Source organism: Amblyomma maculatum, chromosome 4, assembly GCF_055883805.1.
Source record: "Amblyomma maculatum isolate TAMU_Amacu chromosome 4, ASM5588380v1, whole genome shotgun sequence".
Classification (NCBI taxonomy): Eukaryota; Metazoa; Arthropoda; class Arachnida; order Ixodida; family Ixodidae; genus Amblyomma; species Amblyomma maculatum.
In genome coordinates, this window is record NC_139347.1 from 72,487,949 (window position 1) to 72,503,407 (window position 15,459).

The window sequence follows — 15,459 nt, forward strand, 5'->3', positions numbered from 1 at the left end:
GTCACTATAGTATTTGACTTGGCCAATAGCCCAATCTCAGCAACAATGTGATAGAGCCGATGCGCTGTTTGCAAGATAACGGTAGTAAGGACTTAGCGCATACAGGAGGCTGAGTCATTGCTGCCACGTCAGAGGTTTGTAAGGAATATCTGCGATAAAGCATATTACTATGCTTCTAGCCATATACGGCAGCTGACGACATACGCTGTTTTGCATAATATGACCGATACCGCATTACGACCAACGCATTTAAAAACCTTTGTGACCGCTCAGTTTCGACGCAGTCGACGCTATGAGCACCTATTGAAGCATGGCCAAGTGCACTGTCGCCACTGAGAGAAGCTTCATGCCATACCTCTAGAACAAGACGCCACAGAGAATCACGCGTGTAGACCATAAGGTAGAATACGGTCGCAATGTGAGCAGTGTGTTAAAGCTCGTTGAACAGGGCTGGTGAAAGTAACAACTAATTATTTTCTAAGTTGCCATCAAAGCGCATACCTTTGTGTACCTCTGCAAGATGGCCTTAGCCACGGACTCGTTCAGGCCAACTGCGTCAAAGAAATTTAAAGTCGCCTTCTTCAGATCTTCGGATAGATCTAGAATGCCACGCACAAGCTGTGCAGCGTGTACAGTTTCGTCGTCCATGTGGCCCAAAAGAATTTGCGCACCGGTAATATGCACCTGGAGGACAGAAGGAAAGACAGCAGAGTCTCACCGACTTGCTCAAGACGCTCATTCAGAAAAAAAAGTCCGCTAGAAACATTCTGGCTGATCTTTAACTTACGTGCTTTGCTGTTTTTCCCACATATTTGCCTTGTCTAGCGCAGAGTCAACACCGACAAAGAGCCTTATTGTGGGCAAGGCTTCGAGTAAACCAAGTATGTTCCGGGCATAATGTTACTCTTTATATTTACAGATCATTGATCCTTTTTTGAGCGTGTAGTTCCGCAGCCGGGCAGAACAGAAATAATCACTCTTTGGAAGTCTACCAAAGCAGCGCTGTCGACACCACCTCTGCTCTTTAATTCGCTGCGTAAAGTTGAACATTCACTGTGTATCGGTGACGTCCTTTCTTTTCTTTCATTGCCTATACTATCTGTCTGTTCTTCCACGTTTTCGCGACAAGCCCTGCTTGCCTTTGCGTGGCGGCAATGTACAGGGTCGTCCATTCTTAGTGCGAACACGCGGGGAAGGTGCTCGCTCTCTTCAAAGCGATATTGCATCAAATCCGCCCACGCATTGAAGCCAAGTCGCAAGCGATGTGAATTACGGCCTCCTGGAACCCTATTTTCGACACTCATGACTGCCGTTCGGCGCAATGTTATTTCTCTGATTGGTTTTCAGAATAGTAATTTGTTTCAAATTTGTGGCGCGAAATTAAGAGCTGTTGAAATGGCTTTCTGCGGTGTCATAAAAATGGCGGGACCTTGAAAACAGATTTTTAGCAGAGCTATTCATAATACCCGGACATTAAACGTAAGTAACTGTGGAGGGAAAATGAAGGTGGTGATGGCAGAGAGAAAAATGCTTGTACTAGGGATGAGCTGATATGAACTGCCTACCTGCAAGAGCCGCTTCCTGAAATTTGAACGGCTGATGTTGTTCGGTGGGAAATGCGTCAAACTCAAACATCATACGATAACGCAAACTCAAACATCATACGATAACGTCAAATGACATTTCACGACGAAGTGAATGTGCCGCCATATCCGTAAATGGCCAGATTTGGGCGCCACATTTGGGACCACATTTGGGGTGACTGCTATAAGAACATGGCGAATTTGACGTGGATTATAGGCAGCTGTTAGCTCACCCCAGTTTGGTAGACATTCACTATGGGTCGTAAATTAAGGTGAGATCTTTTAATTGAAGAAGGTTTGGAACAACATATTAAGGCTACTTTTCAGGTGTGGAACAGGATTACTACGGAAGACGCAAATTTACAGCCGCACGAGGTCGCTAGCCGCCCTCCTCTGGCAAACGCTGCATTTTCATTAAGAAACCATTGATCCGCACTGGTTTTTGCCAGGCGCAGCATTGACAATATGCTAGATCAAGCGGGTGATCTGCGTGAGACAAGGATTGGTCTGTTTGGAAGGTTCGTGGGTGCGACAACCATAGTATATCACATGGTGCGGTGGCTGCGCCAGGAATTTCGTGGCAACAAGCAGCGAGGGATCGCCAAAGAAACGTTGGCTGAAATCCAAACAGTGTAGCTGCCTGATTTTGGCTAGCACTATGCATTCACTTCAACGTTAAAAAAATTAAGAGCCCTCCCGCGATTTAAAGACATGCAGAATGACAGCTCCTTTTTTTTTTTTTTTAATAAAGTAATACATGTACCATATACGTGGAACATGTTTGCTTGTCACATATGTGATGTGTTTCATGCTAATTTCTTCTCACTAATTCGTACAGGTTCACAATATGCTTATTTTTCTGAAAACGAAAATAAAACAAACTTCAGAACACGTCTTGACGATGCTATCTAATCATAGGATGTTGTTAACTTACTTTTTCTTCTGGTTGCTTTTAAAATACAGCCAGTGAATAATCTTTGTCGTTTTGACTCAGAACATCGCCTATAGTTAACCTCCCTGCTTTTCTGTCATTTTTCTCTGACATATTTCGCGTTTCGCATGGGCCTTTCGCGTGCCAGCTCGCGACAATTTAAGCGACTAAGTGTAAGCCCCAGCACACACACATACTCACGCCCATTGCACTCACGCACATACACACTCTTTTTCTCTCTGTTGCTTTCCGCGCTCTACACGACTCGAGCCGACACAAGATGTTAATGTTAGAAACTTACTGACCTGACGGTATGCAGTTATAACGCGCCTGTTCGAAAAAGGTGGGCAGCATAGCCAGTTGCTAATTGGCACCTTGAGACTGCGAGCGTTGTCCTCGGACATGGACCATGCCGCCTGTGCGGGCTCCGCTTCGCCAATGCTGGCTCTACTTTGCAACACTATCGATTACTTTTGTTTACGGCGAGGTTCTTAAGCCTTTAGTTCCTACAATGAAATATCGCTGATAAATGGACATGAGAGGTCACCGGGACTTATAAGGCGCAATACCTCTTTCCGCTCCTCTTATTATCTGCCAAGCCACTGCAAATATTCCGTTGTCTGCCGTTCTCGCTCTGCAGCTGTAACGCTCCTCGCGTCTCGTTAACTCGCTCAGCCTCCCCGTGCGTAGCTGCTGCCGAATGTCCGACAGCAGGTTCGTCATGATACACTGAAATGCCGCAACATATTTCACTCGCTCTCACTATAACTCGAGACGTCCGCATCGCAGGATGCAGTGTAGCGGCTCGGGTCCGGGAGCGTGGTCGTTTTTCATACTTGGCGCCAATTTATAGTTCCAGACGACCGGGCTTTTTTCCTACCTTCTTTTTTCGCTCTTACTTTAGAATGCGTACCCCGGTTGTGTGCTTATGTAACCTGGCACCACTCTACTGCGCGCGTCACGCGTACGTCACAATTTGAACAAAATGGCAAATTGCCAAGAATTCAATGTTCCCTTTGTGTCTGGGCCACTCAGTTTCGATGTACGGCCGCGTCGGGCGCAATGGCGTTTTTGAGCGAACGACCAGTGTTCGCACTGAGAGTGGACGGCCCTGCACTTTTTGTTCTTATTCCTGTTGCCGTACTCACTTCATAACTATAACGAATATTTTAAATTTAAAAAAAAACAAGGTACTGCATGGACACACACACAAGTGAAAAGAGAGGATGATGATAAAAGCACCAAGACTTGTTTGTTCGCACGTATGAGCACATAAGTTTTGATAACATTCACCCACGCCCACATTCACTACTTCCTCTGCTTATCAGTTCAGTTCAGTTCAGTCGTTCAGTCGTGTCCGACTCTTCGTGACCCTATGGACCATATCACGCCACGCTTTCCGGTCTCTCACTATATTCCTAACATCACATAACTTCATCTGCAGTGCCTCGAGGATGCCATCTAACCATCGCGTTCGATGCCTACCCCTTCTCCGATGACCCTCAACCTTTCCCAACATCAAATCTTTCTCCAGCGACTCCTCTCTTCTCATCAGATGACCAAAGTAGCTGAGCTTTAACTTTAGAATTTGACCCTCCAATGAGTAGTCAGGGTTTATGGTCGACAATATTGACTGATTTGATCTTCTGGCAGTCCAAGGAACTCTCAAGAGTCTTCGCCAGCACCACATACTGACACTTATTGTACCGCATTTCCGTGTCCGCTTAGAAAATCAGGCAGCAGCGTACAGGTTTCGTGGTTGCATCGCTTACGAAAAAAAACTTTTCTTTGCCTAAGCGTGCGTAAGGCCTGCAGTGCGTGAAGGCAGGACTTGGCGTAAACGATCAATACACGCACATCTGCACGGCTGGGTGATTTTCTATACGCAGACACGATTATGCGATACGATAAGTGTCTCCGACTGGTAAGCAGAGGAACTGTAGTGAATGGGGGCATTGCTCGATGCTATAAAAACACGTTAGCGCACATGTAAGATCAAACAGGAGTTGTCGTTTGTATCGTCCTCCTCTATATTTCTATAACGTCCATGCCACTCTTTTTTCCTTCAAGTTTAACATTCACAGCCACCTGGCTCGGCAACATACCGAAGTAATGAACACGCTTCGTGGTAAATGAAATCAGCGCGCACCTCATCTTTCTGGAGCAATTCTTGTGGAAGAAACGGAAGGAGCCCGTCGAAGGATGGAAAGAAGGCGGGAGACGTGGCTGTTTTGGAGAACAAGGACCCTTCCACCTTGCGCAGGCATTTGAGGTCCGGGTTTCGGCCCTTCAGGCAATGCAGCTGCTTGGCCTGTGCAGCTGCGTGCTGGCGTCGGGAATTTGTGTTATCGGGATACCTGGAATGCGGTTGGAGTTATGTTTCGTGTAATCGTCTAGCATTTGGTCTACGTTCACGAAAGTATAATAGGACATTTTGCCCTCTTCAAGCACGATGTGACAATAATGCTACCGCAGGCATCGCAGAGTGCACTAATTCCGGGCACGTGTAATAACTTCGCTTCCTCCAACAGACCACCGATTAGATGATGCTGCGAAAGGGTATACTGCATTCAGCTACAACGCGAAGTGCCGTCAGATCAGTTACAGTGCCTCGTTTTCTACGAAAAAGCCAACGTGATAGTGCAAGCGCTACAGCTGTGGCGAGGTCGCTTGCCACACGTGATGGCGAAGGCACAGATACAGCGCTTGTGTCTTGTCCCGTTGTTACGCCTTGTTTTGTCAAACATGGATAACCAACCTGCCCAAGCTGCTATCCTGGGTAAATTCACAATTGCCAATGTGCCTCGACGCCATATATGTAACAATTAATTGACAAAATTAGAGCGGTCAAGCGAGACTCGAACTAGGGGCTTTTGGCCCGAGAGTAAGAAAAACTACCCCTGCACCACCGAGACACTGTTTTTTTCCCCACTGCATTGGAATACAGCGAGTTTTTTCAGCTAGGATGAAGGGAGGCCTTGGATGCCGATGTGTTCGTCACGTATACAAAAAGTGTCTCCAAAGACCAGTGCTGTGTGCCAGGGTAAATAGTGTGAAGTGTTGCGTTGGGAATTTAAGGTAAGGTTTTGCAAGTTGTAGAGACTAAGGTTTTTTTTTTTTTTTTTTTTTTTTTTTTTTTTTTTTTTTAAAGGTTATAGCATAGCATTTCACTCTCGTAAGATTAGGTTCACTATACAGTCTTTTGTTCCTTGCTGCAAAGCATTAACGACTGGAAGATGTCGTTACGCGTCTGACAATTTTAAAAGCGCGCCAAGGACAATTTCTCGCGGTTTTTCTTTTTTCAAGGACCACAGGGTTCGCAGCGCAATGCGGATAATTCTTGACGCAGTAACCGGCACCATTATTCAGTGAACCTTAAAGGCAAGCGGAAGCTTCTAAAACACCGCCAGCTGCCGAGGAATTCGCGTTTAAGCTAATTTCGAGTGGTGGCGATCAAGATAGCACCTCGTGAAGGGGCTTCCGCTCATCAGGATGGCCCGGCGCGGCACCGCGCCAGCTTCCGTGACTCCAGCCGCGTCGCTGAGGAGCAGATATCCAGCGGCTGCAGCGCCAGTGCCGTAACCAACCAGAACCACGTTGGAGGCGTTACCACCAAAGCCAGCGATATTGTGGCGCGTCCATTCGAGGGCCAACATTTGGTCATGGAGGCCCACATTTCCAGGTGCCTCGTCGCTTCCGTCGCTCAGGAATCCCAGCGCGCCCAGGCGGTAGTTAGGCACCACCACCACCACGTCGCCGAGTGCAGACAGGTATCTATGAATAGGCACCAAACTGCAGTTGCAAACACTGGTTGACTATAGGCTTGAGCAGCACTGACTCGGACGACTTCACTGCGGAGTTCATTTGAGGCTAGTATATGTCTCATGAAGAGGAGTGCTTTAATCTGATTTGACCAGTTAGGTTATAATAAGAAATATTTCCAGGAAGCCGCATATTTCTACAGCCTGCAGAGCCCCGGTCCGTCGGACAACAAAAGCACGCCAGCGTGCCTTACTCCCGGGAGACAAGTGACGCTCTTGCGCGTGTATTTGCGAAATACGCTGTGCGCATCGCGTATGTGCCGCCCAGCAACCTGAAAGAGAAGCTTTGTGACGTGAAAGATCGTCTGGAGCATTCACACTACCCGGAGTCATCTATAAGATACCTTGCAAGGACTGCGGTGCTTCGTGCATTGGGGAGTCCGGCGATTTTAAAAGAAGATTAAGAGACCACAAGAACAACGTCAACCAAAGTCGCGCGTCCTCCGACGCCCTTGCTCAGCATGCTCAAACGACTAATCACACCATTGAGTGGGACTACACCACAATCTTGGACACGAATAAATCGTTATATTCACGATTGCTTCTGGGTTGTTTTTACATACAGACCACGGCGAATATTATTAACCAGACGAAGGACAATATCCCCGATACCAACGCACACTCACTACGCTGTCAAGCGCGCTGATAAGAGGCGGCTCATTCCGCACATTCTTTCATTGTGATGAGGGGACCCGTAGGAGTCCCGAAACGTCATGCCTTAAAGCAATATTTTTTTTTTCAGTACTTCACGAGTGTATATTTCTTTCAGCCACCATGTTTCCCCTCGCCAGGCAGGATTCTGTCGAACCCTTGCCTATTCCAGGAGAAAGCGGTTGAGTACTGAAGATAGAGTAATTTCATCGACCAATTTGTTTGAGAAGGCTTACGTGGGCCGGTCTTTAGAACACGGAATTGTAAGCTGTTTCATGCCATATAAGCTTTGAGAGCATCATAATTGGCTGAGAAGATCGTTAGCCCTACCTATTAGATGATGTATGCCTTCTTCAGCCCTGACGATGACTGCTCCAGCCGCGGGTTCATAAATCGTTCAGAATTGTCATACAGTATGTTTTGCGTAAATTGACCCAAGACATCATAAAACTAACAACATATTGTTTCCAGCCCCGGGGTGGTGCAGTGGTAAGACGCCCTGCTACTGTGCCGGAGTACCCGGGTTCGATCGCCGACTGCGGTGATGTCAGCACAAGTTAAAGATCCCCAGGAGGTCGAAATTACTTCGCAGCCCTCCACTACGGCTCCCCTTTCTCTCTATTCACTCCCACCTTCCTCCCTTCTCTTACGGCGCAGTTCAGGTGTCCACAGAAACAAGTGTGACAGATACTGCGCCTTTTCCTTCCTGTGAACCAATAATAATAATATTGTTTCCAGCCGTGTGGCGCTCCTGATATTACTTTTATATTTTGCTTAATTATTTAGCTATATTAAACTACGCAAAATTTTATTCCTCGCTTTAAGGTCAAGTACGTTCCGTTAATCGATAGAGATAGGTAATAAACAACCGATCCACTTTTTTCTATCGACATATCTCCTGCGTGCTCCTAACTCCACGCAATAATAGAAAAATAAAGCTGTGAGATCGAGCTCCCCAGTTTTCTTATCGTAGCGCTGCAAAAACGTTTTGAATGAACAAAGTGAGTGCGCTCGCCATCTCGATTTGATTAGCCGACGCCGTTGTCAGCATAGGCTTTAAAGTGCGTCAGCACATTCTGCCAAAAGCGCGCCTTGTGATCAGCCGATTCAGACCACCGGCAACTGATTCAGGTGGAGAATTTTAAGGGAAAAAAAAAAAAAAAAAGACGTCGTAACCACTCATCGTAACCGAACACCCGCGTTGTTCAGAAAAAAGTGGCGCCAAAAACCTCCAAGATTTCATAGGAAAATGGCTTCGCTCGAGAATGGCAAACAATACACTATGCTCGAGTTAAACGTTACTTACCGTGTAGAATGTAATGGATTAGAACATGGCATACAATGGCGTACAACGTGAATAAAGGTCGATACAAGTCTCAATAGGTTTAGCTTAATAAACCAATTGCCTTTGCCTTAAGGATATTTAGGCTGAATTTAACCTCACTACCACAGGGTTGCGAGCCGGAGAGTGCTACAGTTTTTGTACACTTGATTTTAATTCTTTAGCTGGTTAAGGTCAATAGAAGAAAAAAACTCATGCAAACATTTGCATAAAATAATCAAAACAATTAAAGTTCGTGTTTATCAATAGGAAGCTAATAATGCAATTGTTTTATGGTTCAGGAATAATTGGTTGAACAGTTGAAGAGAACAGTGTACTTTCTGGTAGCGTGTCTCTGCATTATTTAAATGTATTTTCTCCGGATTACCTTGACATATTTGTACTCCGGTTAATCTTCCTTTCATAATTCATGCAGTTGTGCAAGTGTGACTTGTCGTCTGTTGTGGAATGCCATGATATACGGGGCAGCCGGCCCCTCAGGCTGCTCTTCGAAGCCGCTTTTTAGTGGCTGTCCCTTTCCTTGTATCAAAAGAAAATTATTATTAAGGCGAAAGGCTTACTTGACTAGATTCTCGATTTCACGTCAAATGGAAATGGACGCAAAACGCAGACGCAAATGATGCCCGCATGTCTTGTGTCGTTCAGTAAAAAGTTAGGAGTAAAATAATGATTGTGCGAGGTATAGGATAGCAAAATGTCAATGCGCACCAAATTTGGTGGATGTTGAATAATTAGTTAAATAATTAGAGGCAGAAAGTCAATTATAAATCCTAATAGCCTTGGACATGCACTAGTGTATGGACATGCAAACCGCTGGTGACGTCGGAACTGTGCGGAAGTTGTCCAAATTGTGTCACAAAAACCGCGAACAAGACGGATAAAGGGTTCGCATAGATCGAAAATTGATTAACAAAATTAATCAACAAACGGTAATTAAGACTGCACTTACTGAAGAACACTAAAAAAAAAAAAGAAAAGGCAGCACTCATAGTGAATGCACACCAACGTGGTTGCCATTGTGACCGCCGTGGCCACGTCATTGCGAGCCCTAACAGCGTGACGTCTTAGGAGAGGGCGGCGGCACAATGACGCCGTGGGGAGAGACCGGTGGGGTGATTAAAAAAAAATCTAGAAAGATTGGTTTGTGGGGTTTGACGTCCCAAAGCAACTCAGGCTATGAGAGACGCCGTAGTGGAGGACTCCGGAAATTTCGACCACCTGGGGTTCTTTAACGTGCACTGACATCGCACAGCACGGGCGCCTTGGTTTTCGCCTCCATCGAAAAGCTGCCGCCGAGGCCGGGATTCGATCCCGCGTCCTTGGGAACAGTAGCCGAGCGCCGTAACTACTGCGCCACCCCGGCGGGGTAAAATTTAGTGCGCGTCGACTCCGCGTCGGGCGCTTCTGGCCTGTTCAAAATGTCACGGGACTTAATGCCACACGATAAGAGCGACGCTTACCACCAATCCCACACTTGAATGAGGAACGCGCCAAGGAAATCCCCGAGACAGGAGTGAGGGCGTACCATCAATCTCGCACTTGCCGGAGAAAGGGGGACATGCACTGCGCTTTAACTTTCCTGGAAACAAATTGTAATTATATATAGACCTTTGCAACGAGGGCTTCCTAGGCGCCACCATATTGCTCGCTGGGCTGTTGTGTGCGCCTGATGTCAACACGGTGGAGGCGGCAGCAGAACCGGTTTGCAACAGTCCAGAGAGGAAGCGTTTCGACAACCTCCTCGCCCGATGCAAAGGTCTATAACACTGCAGTGAACGCGCCCCAAGGAAAGGAAATTTCCATTGTGCGGCACGAACCCCGACCTTGCCAGCAAATGCTCTACAAGGGGCGCGCAATGTACCGAGTACGGGAGCAACGCTCATGCTTTAGGATATTCCATTGCAGTTTCTGCAGTGCTCTCGGAATGTTATTATTATTAACAGAGAGAAGAAATCTTTCAGTCCTAATGCTTCCTGTCGGCAACAGATAAGCTAAAAGGATAGCGCCCCTCGCGCTATCCTTTCATAGCACTTTCATAGCAATTCATGCACATTTCCTTAAAGACTACGTGTCATGATTTCTTTTATATTTGTGCTTGTACTTTCATGGTGTTTTAAGTGCCAATATTATCCCATATTTCTATTTGCCAGTGTTTAGCGTTGTTTTCTAACATTATAAACCAAATTTGCTGCTGAATGTGTTTTCAATTTTTGTTATGTTTACAACTTCATGCATTTTAATTGACAGCATTGCTAAGGCTATCCAACTCATTGTGTTTTCATATGAAGTAACTGTGTTCTGTAAAATCTCAGTTTTGGCCTCCTACCTGTGGTGTGCAAATCTGAACCTAGCATAATGTCTCTTCTTGTATTTCACTAAACTGCTGTCGAACAGCACATACAGGAGTCCAGCTTCGTCAAGCCACAGTTAGGCGGCTTTTAGCCGTCATCGCCTTTTTTCCTTGAGAGATAAAATTAAGTTTCATTTCATTTCATTTGAATTGAGTGCACCACAAGGAAAGAAGTATGAATCAAGTAACGAGGCGGAAAACCGTACTTCCCGTCGTACAGGGGCTGCCTGTTGCCTCCCGACTGGAAGGCGCCATCATGCAGAATAACCAGCACGGCCTTGCTGGCGCAGGTGGGCGAGCGGCAGCCAAGCGACGTTGTCCATATGTTGAGATGCAGGCAGTCTTCGGACGTGGTCGCCAACGAGTCGGGCGAGGCCTTCTGTATGCAAGCGGGTTTTGTCTGCGTCCCGTCGATCATAAAGCCCTGTGGCAAGCGTAGACAGGCATATAGCGATTGAGCGGCCAGGAAAGGAACTGGACGTAATGCCGTGTCGGTGATTTCATATAGAGTAAGAAGGATGCAAGGGAGTGCGGAAATGGTAATCGATAATAGATACGTTAACTGATGCGTTCGGAATGTTTTTTTTTTTTCGTTTTCTTGCCTATCCATATACTTTCACCCTTTTATATACAATGCTCCCTTAATTTAATGTCCCAGGGCATAATGTAAGTGCATGAAAATAAAACGAATAATGAATACGCCACTTGTATAGTTAACACTAGGGAGGCAGGAACACATTTCCAGTCCTGTTAATAAAGCTGAACAAGAACTAAGCACAAAACAAGAGTAGGGAATGCGTGTTCAGAAGGAATTCTTTGCGCAAACTTGAACGACATAGGAAAAAGTTGGTAGCTTGCAGTGGCGTTACAATAAATGAGGAAGCGTAGATTTCAACAGGAAGAGCTTATAGCACCAGAGAGAGAGAAAGAAAAACAGCAGTAAAAGTTTCAGAACGAGGCTTCTGCTTTTCATGATTTGTAAAAACTATTGCTGAATAAAAGGCTGCCTAAAGACACCAGGAGGTATGAGGCACCTTGGTGATGCTGGCGTTGTAATCGATGAACGTTTTCCGGAAGCGCAGTTCTGCGAGCGGCGGATGAGCGTAAGGCACACCCAAGAAGGCATACACCTCCGTGTGGCCCAGCACTTTTTGAATGAGTCCTTGGACACTCCCGAACTTGCCGCTCACGAACACTTGCGTCGAACGGCTGCCAAGAGCGTTGCCCACGACCACGCTCAAGCTAAGGATGAGCACCGCGACGACCAGAATTGTGGCCAAGGCGCACACCAGGTCGGCCACCGTGATGAAACTTCTGCAGAGCGGAGCGTGAGAGCTAAAGCCTACAAATAAGTCTGCGGTGATTCCCAAAGGTAGAACCGACATCATTCTAGGAAATTATTCCTTTAAAGACTGAAACGATTATTCTGGATTAGTATTAGGAATGGATGAATTAGTTCACTTCGCCAAACCTGCTCACCAGAATTGTTACTAGATGGCGCAGCGAAGCCGAATATGTACCCAAGCGCCGTTAAGCTGAGTTGTCGGCAGCGCGGTTAATAAACGGGAAGTCGTGATATCGAACACGTGGAACGTTTTCTTTAATTTCTTTTATTTCATTTATTTGTCCCTTAAAGCACCGGAGGCATTACATAAGGGGGGGGGGGGGGGGGTAAATATAGGTTTGTGGTTAGTGCCGGAATAGAACGAGAATGCACAGATTACAAAAGGAACACAATGATATACAACCTAAGAACCTATTTATGTCACTATTTTTCAGGAAGAGACCGCACGAAACCAGAGAACGCAAGGACAATAATTGCAATAATTGTAATGCCATCGATCTGCGAACTGAATAGCGAATGACAGCCATAAGAGTGCATTACATCGGATACGTATACGCAGGGTTGCGTACGGCTCAGGCAAAATTCAGACCAAATATTGGAAGACATCAGTATACCTTAGGCTGCTCCACAACCAACTGTAAGTTCCACAGACGATACCAGATTACAATCTTGTGGTTTTCATGCGCAAAGCATTCGAAAATGTAAAACATCGGGTAGGCCTGAGATCCCGTCATCAGGTTATCATGAGAAAGATATATCCCAGCCAAAAAGCATAAAATTGAGTAAGCAGCTTCCTCCAGAGCAAGCCTGCTTAGCTTGATGGCAAGGCATTGTGATAGAGCCGCAGAGCCTACTACATGATGACGGGGTGCCCCATGGGCCCTATTCTTGGCACTTTGCTCTTCATTGGCCATGCCACGCGTAGCAGAAGCGCTCGATACACTTCGGCCCGCTTCAGCGTCTACGCAAGTGATCTGTGCAACGGTGTCTTCTTTTTTGCTTTCGTTGACTGGAACGGAGTATTGCTAAACCTCTCTGTGTCCGCAATGTCTGCAAACATATTGATGTATGTGCAGACTACACTTGCTGATCCCCATATTTATGCATATCTCTCCCCTTTACAGTATGCATATAAAGAAAGATATAAATAAATTACAAATGCATTAAACCATCATAAACAAATAAAGCATTGAACGTTCTCTTCTTATTGTCTAGATCAATGAAGAACGCTCTTTCGGATTGCTTAGAGATCACATGCAACGATGTCACACAGCAGATTAGGTAATAGTACACGTTACAGCAAAACCTATAGTTAGTTAGCGCCCACAATTATTCAATTCGAAAACATTCACACTTAATACAACATTTTTTTAAGTTCTCGTCGAGGCAGCAAGCTCGCGTTCTGTGTCAGGAAATTTCTTAACTGGTCGAGAGAGTTGTGACGTCATAAGACAGCCAGTCACATCAGGGCGCTAAATTTAAAACTCTGCTGATGACCTAAACAGTGGGTGATTGCCTCCAAATTCGGCAATGGCCCACCAAGACCAAGAACATTTCAAGCCACCTTTCTACGTTGCCGGACGTGGATATCGAGCGTTGGCTCATGAAACACCACCGCTGAGGGCGGGCGCACCTCGACGGTACCATTGCTGGGTAAATTTAGTGACTTGAAATCATTTTATTTTTGAATTTTTAAATTGTTGCAATCATGTTGTATGTATGAGGTCGTGTGGTAGGCACACTGTCTCAACGCTGAGAAAAATACCAGTTGTAATGGTAAGTCAAGAATCGATTTCAGTGTCACCCCCCAAAATTGTTAGATGTGCCCAGTAGAGTCAACGCTCTAAAACTTGGCCCATCCCAAATATTTCAAAGCTGAGCGACCAAATAGGTTTCACTGCTGAAAAACTTTGGGATTAGGGCGGAATAGCTGATAGGTAAAGGGATCCCATCAGTACGATTCGTCAACTTGCCAAACAATTCGCACATGAATGTGTATTAGCGACTATAAAAGTGGATTAAAGGGGTGAGATTAGTATATATCCTTCATCCAATTAACTAACAGTTCTAGAACGCTTGAAAAAGGGGTCATTTATGCCGGCGCATATGCTAATTTCTTATTTATGAAAGTGCTTAAGAAGGCCCTCAACTTTGTATCAGCTGTATCTCACCTGTGATGCACGTGTGCAGCTACGGTAGAGTACATGCTCCAGAAGCTGTGTGCCTGAGCCGAGCGGACGTTGGTGGTCTTGGCGACGGCGGACTTGCTCGAGTCCTGAGTCTTGTCGCAGGTGTGCTCCACCACTACTGCCTTGGTTTCCTGGGTCCCTGTACGCGCATGACGACGCTTTTCGACTCGACGGGAAAGAGTCCTCGAGCGCTGGTCACGGTGTTTATCGCAGCTGTGCCCAGAAGAGTCAGCCATGCCCGTTGGTGTACTTCCACTTCCTTCTCTACGGCGCGTTGCACAATTACATGCTCGCCGTAGATTGCTTCTCTCAGCTAAACCATTGAATCATTGCGGCTAAAATTTCGCACAGAAATGGCTTTTTATCGGCAGTATTCTTTAATACCAAATTTGTTTGGTTTCACAGGAAGGGAAGGGTGCATGTATCTGTAACACTTGTCTATGTGGATAAACTGATTGAATTATAGGAAGGGAAAGGCGCGGTAACTGTCTCACTTGTTTTCTGTGGACACCTCAACCGCGCCGTAAGGGAAGGAAGGAAGGTGGGAGTGAAAGCGGAAAAAGAGAAAGAGGAGCCGAAGTGGAGGGCTTCGGAGTAATTTCGACCACCTGGGGATCTTTAACGTATCGCACAGCACACGGACGCCTCTTCGTTTCGCCTCCATCGAAACGCAGCCGCCAAGGTCGGGTTCGAACCCGGGTACTCCAGCACAGTAGTCGGGCGTCTTACCACTGCACCCGGGGCTGTCTGGATACTGATTTGTTTATAGGAAGGGAAAGGCGCGGTAACTGTCTCACTTGTTTTCTGTGGACACCGCAACCGCGCCCTAAGGGAAGGGAGGAAGGTGGGAGTGAAAGTGGAAAGAGAGAAAGAGGAGCCGTAGTGGAGGGCTACTGAGTAATTTCGACCACCTGGGGATCTTTAACGTGCGCTGACATCGCACAGCACACTGACGCCTCTTCGTTTCGCCTCCATCGAAACGCAGCCGCCGAGGTCGGGTTCGAACCCGGGTACTCCGGCACAGTAGTCGGGCGTCTTACCACTGCACCACCCCGGCGGGGCCGGGGCTGTCTGGATACCTAAACCACGCCTGAAGAGAAGAGAGGAAGGTGGGAGTGAAAGAGGAAACACAGAACGCGGAGCCGTAGTAGATGGCTACGGAGTCCGGCCACGTGGGGATCTTTAACGTGCACCAACATCGCACAGCACACGGACGCCTCTCACTTTCGCCTCCATAGAAACGCAGC

The 15,459-nt window shown here is 46.5% G+C and overlaps 1 protein-coding gene across 1 annotated transcript; it reads right to left on the minus strand.

The window, feature by feature from the left end:
• Positions 1-300: 300 nt before the first annotated feature.
• Positions 301-14,448, minus strand: LOC146191383 (cholinesterase-like). Its single transcript, XM_084600312.1, has 7 exons — positions 14,195-14,448; positions 11,713-11,992; positions 10,885-11,102; positions 5,980-6,288; positions 4,664-4,871; positions 502-684; positions 301-357 (listed from the first exon to the last, which is right to left on the minus strand). Exons 1-7 carry the CDS (start codon positions 14,446-14,448, stop codon positions 301-303), a joined length of 1,509 nt encoding a protein of 502 aa, XP_084456438.1.
• Between the last annotated feature and the right edge of the window lie 1,011 nt (positions 14,449-15,459).

Coding starts and splice junctions, on each gene's coding strand:
- LOC146191383 (XM_084600312.1), bottom strand. CDS start 14,448: ATGGCTGACTCTTCTGGGCACAGCTGCGATAAACACCGTGACCAGCGC. Junction 685..4,663: donor AATTGCTCCAGAAAGATGAG/GTGCGCGCTGAT, acceptor TCTGTCCTCCAG/GTGCATATTACCGGTGCGCA. Junction 358..501: donor TCTTGCAGAGGTACACAAAG/GTATGCGCTTTG, acceptor GTCTTGTTCTAG/AGGTATGGCATGAAGCTTCT.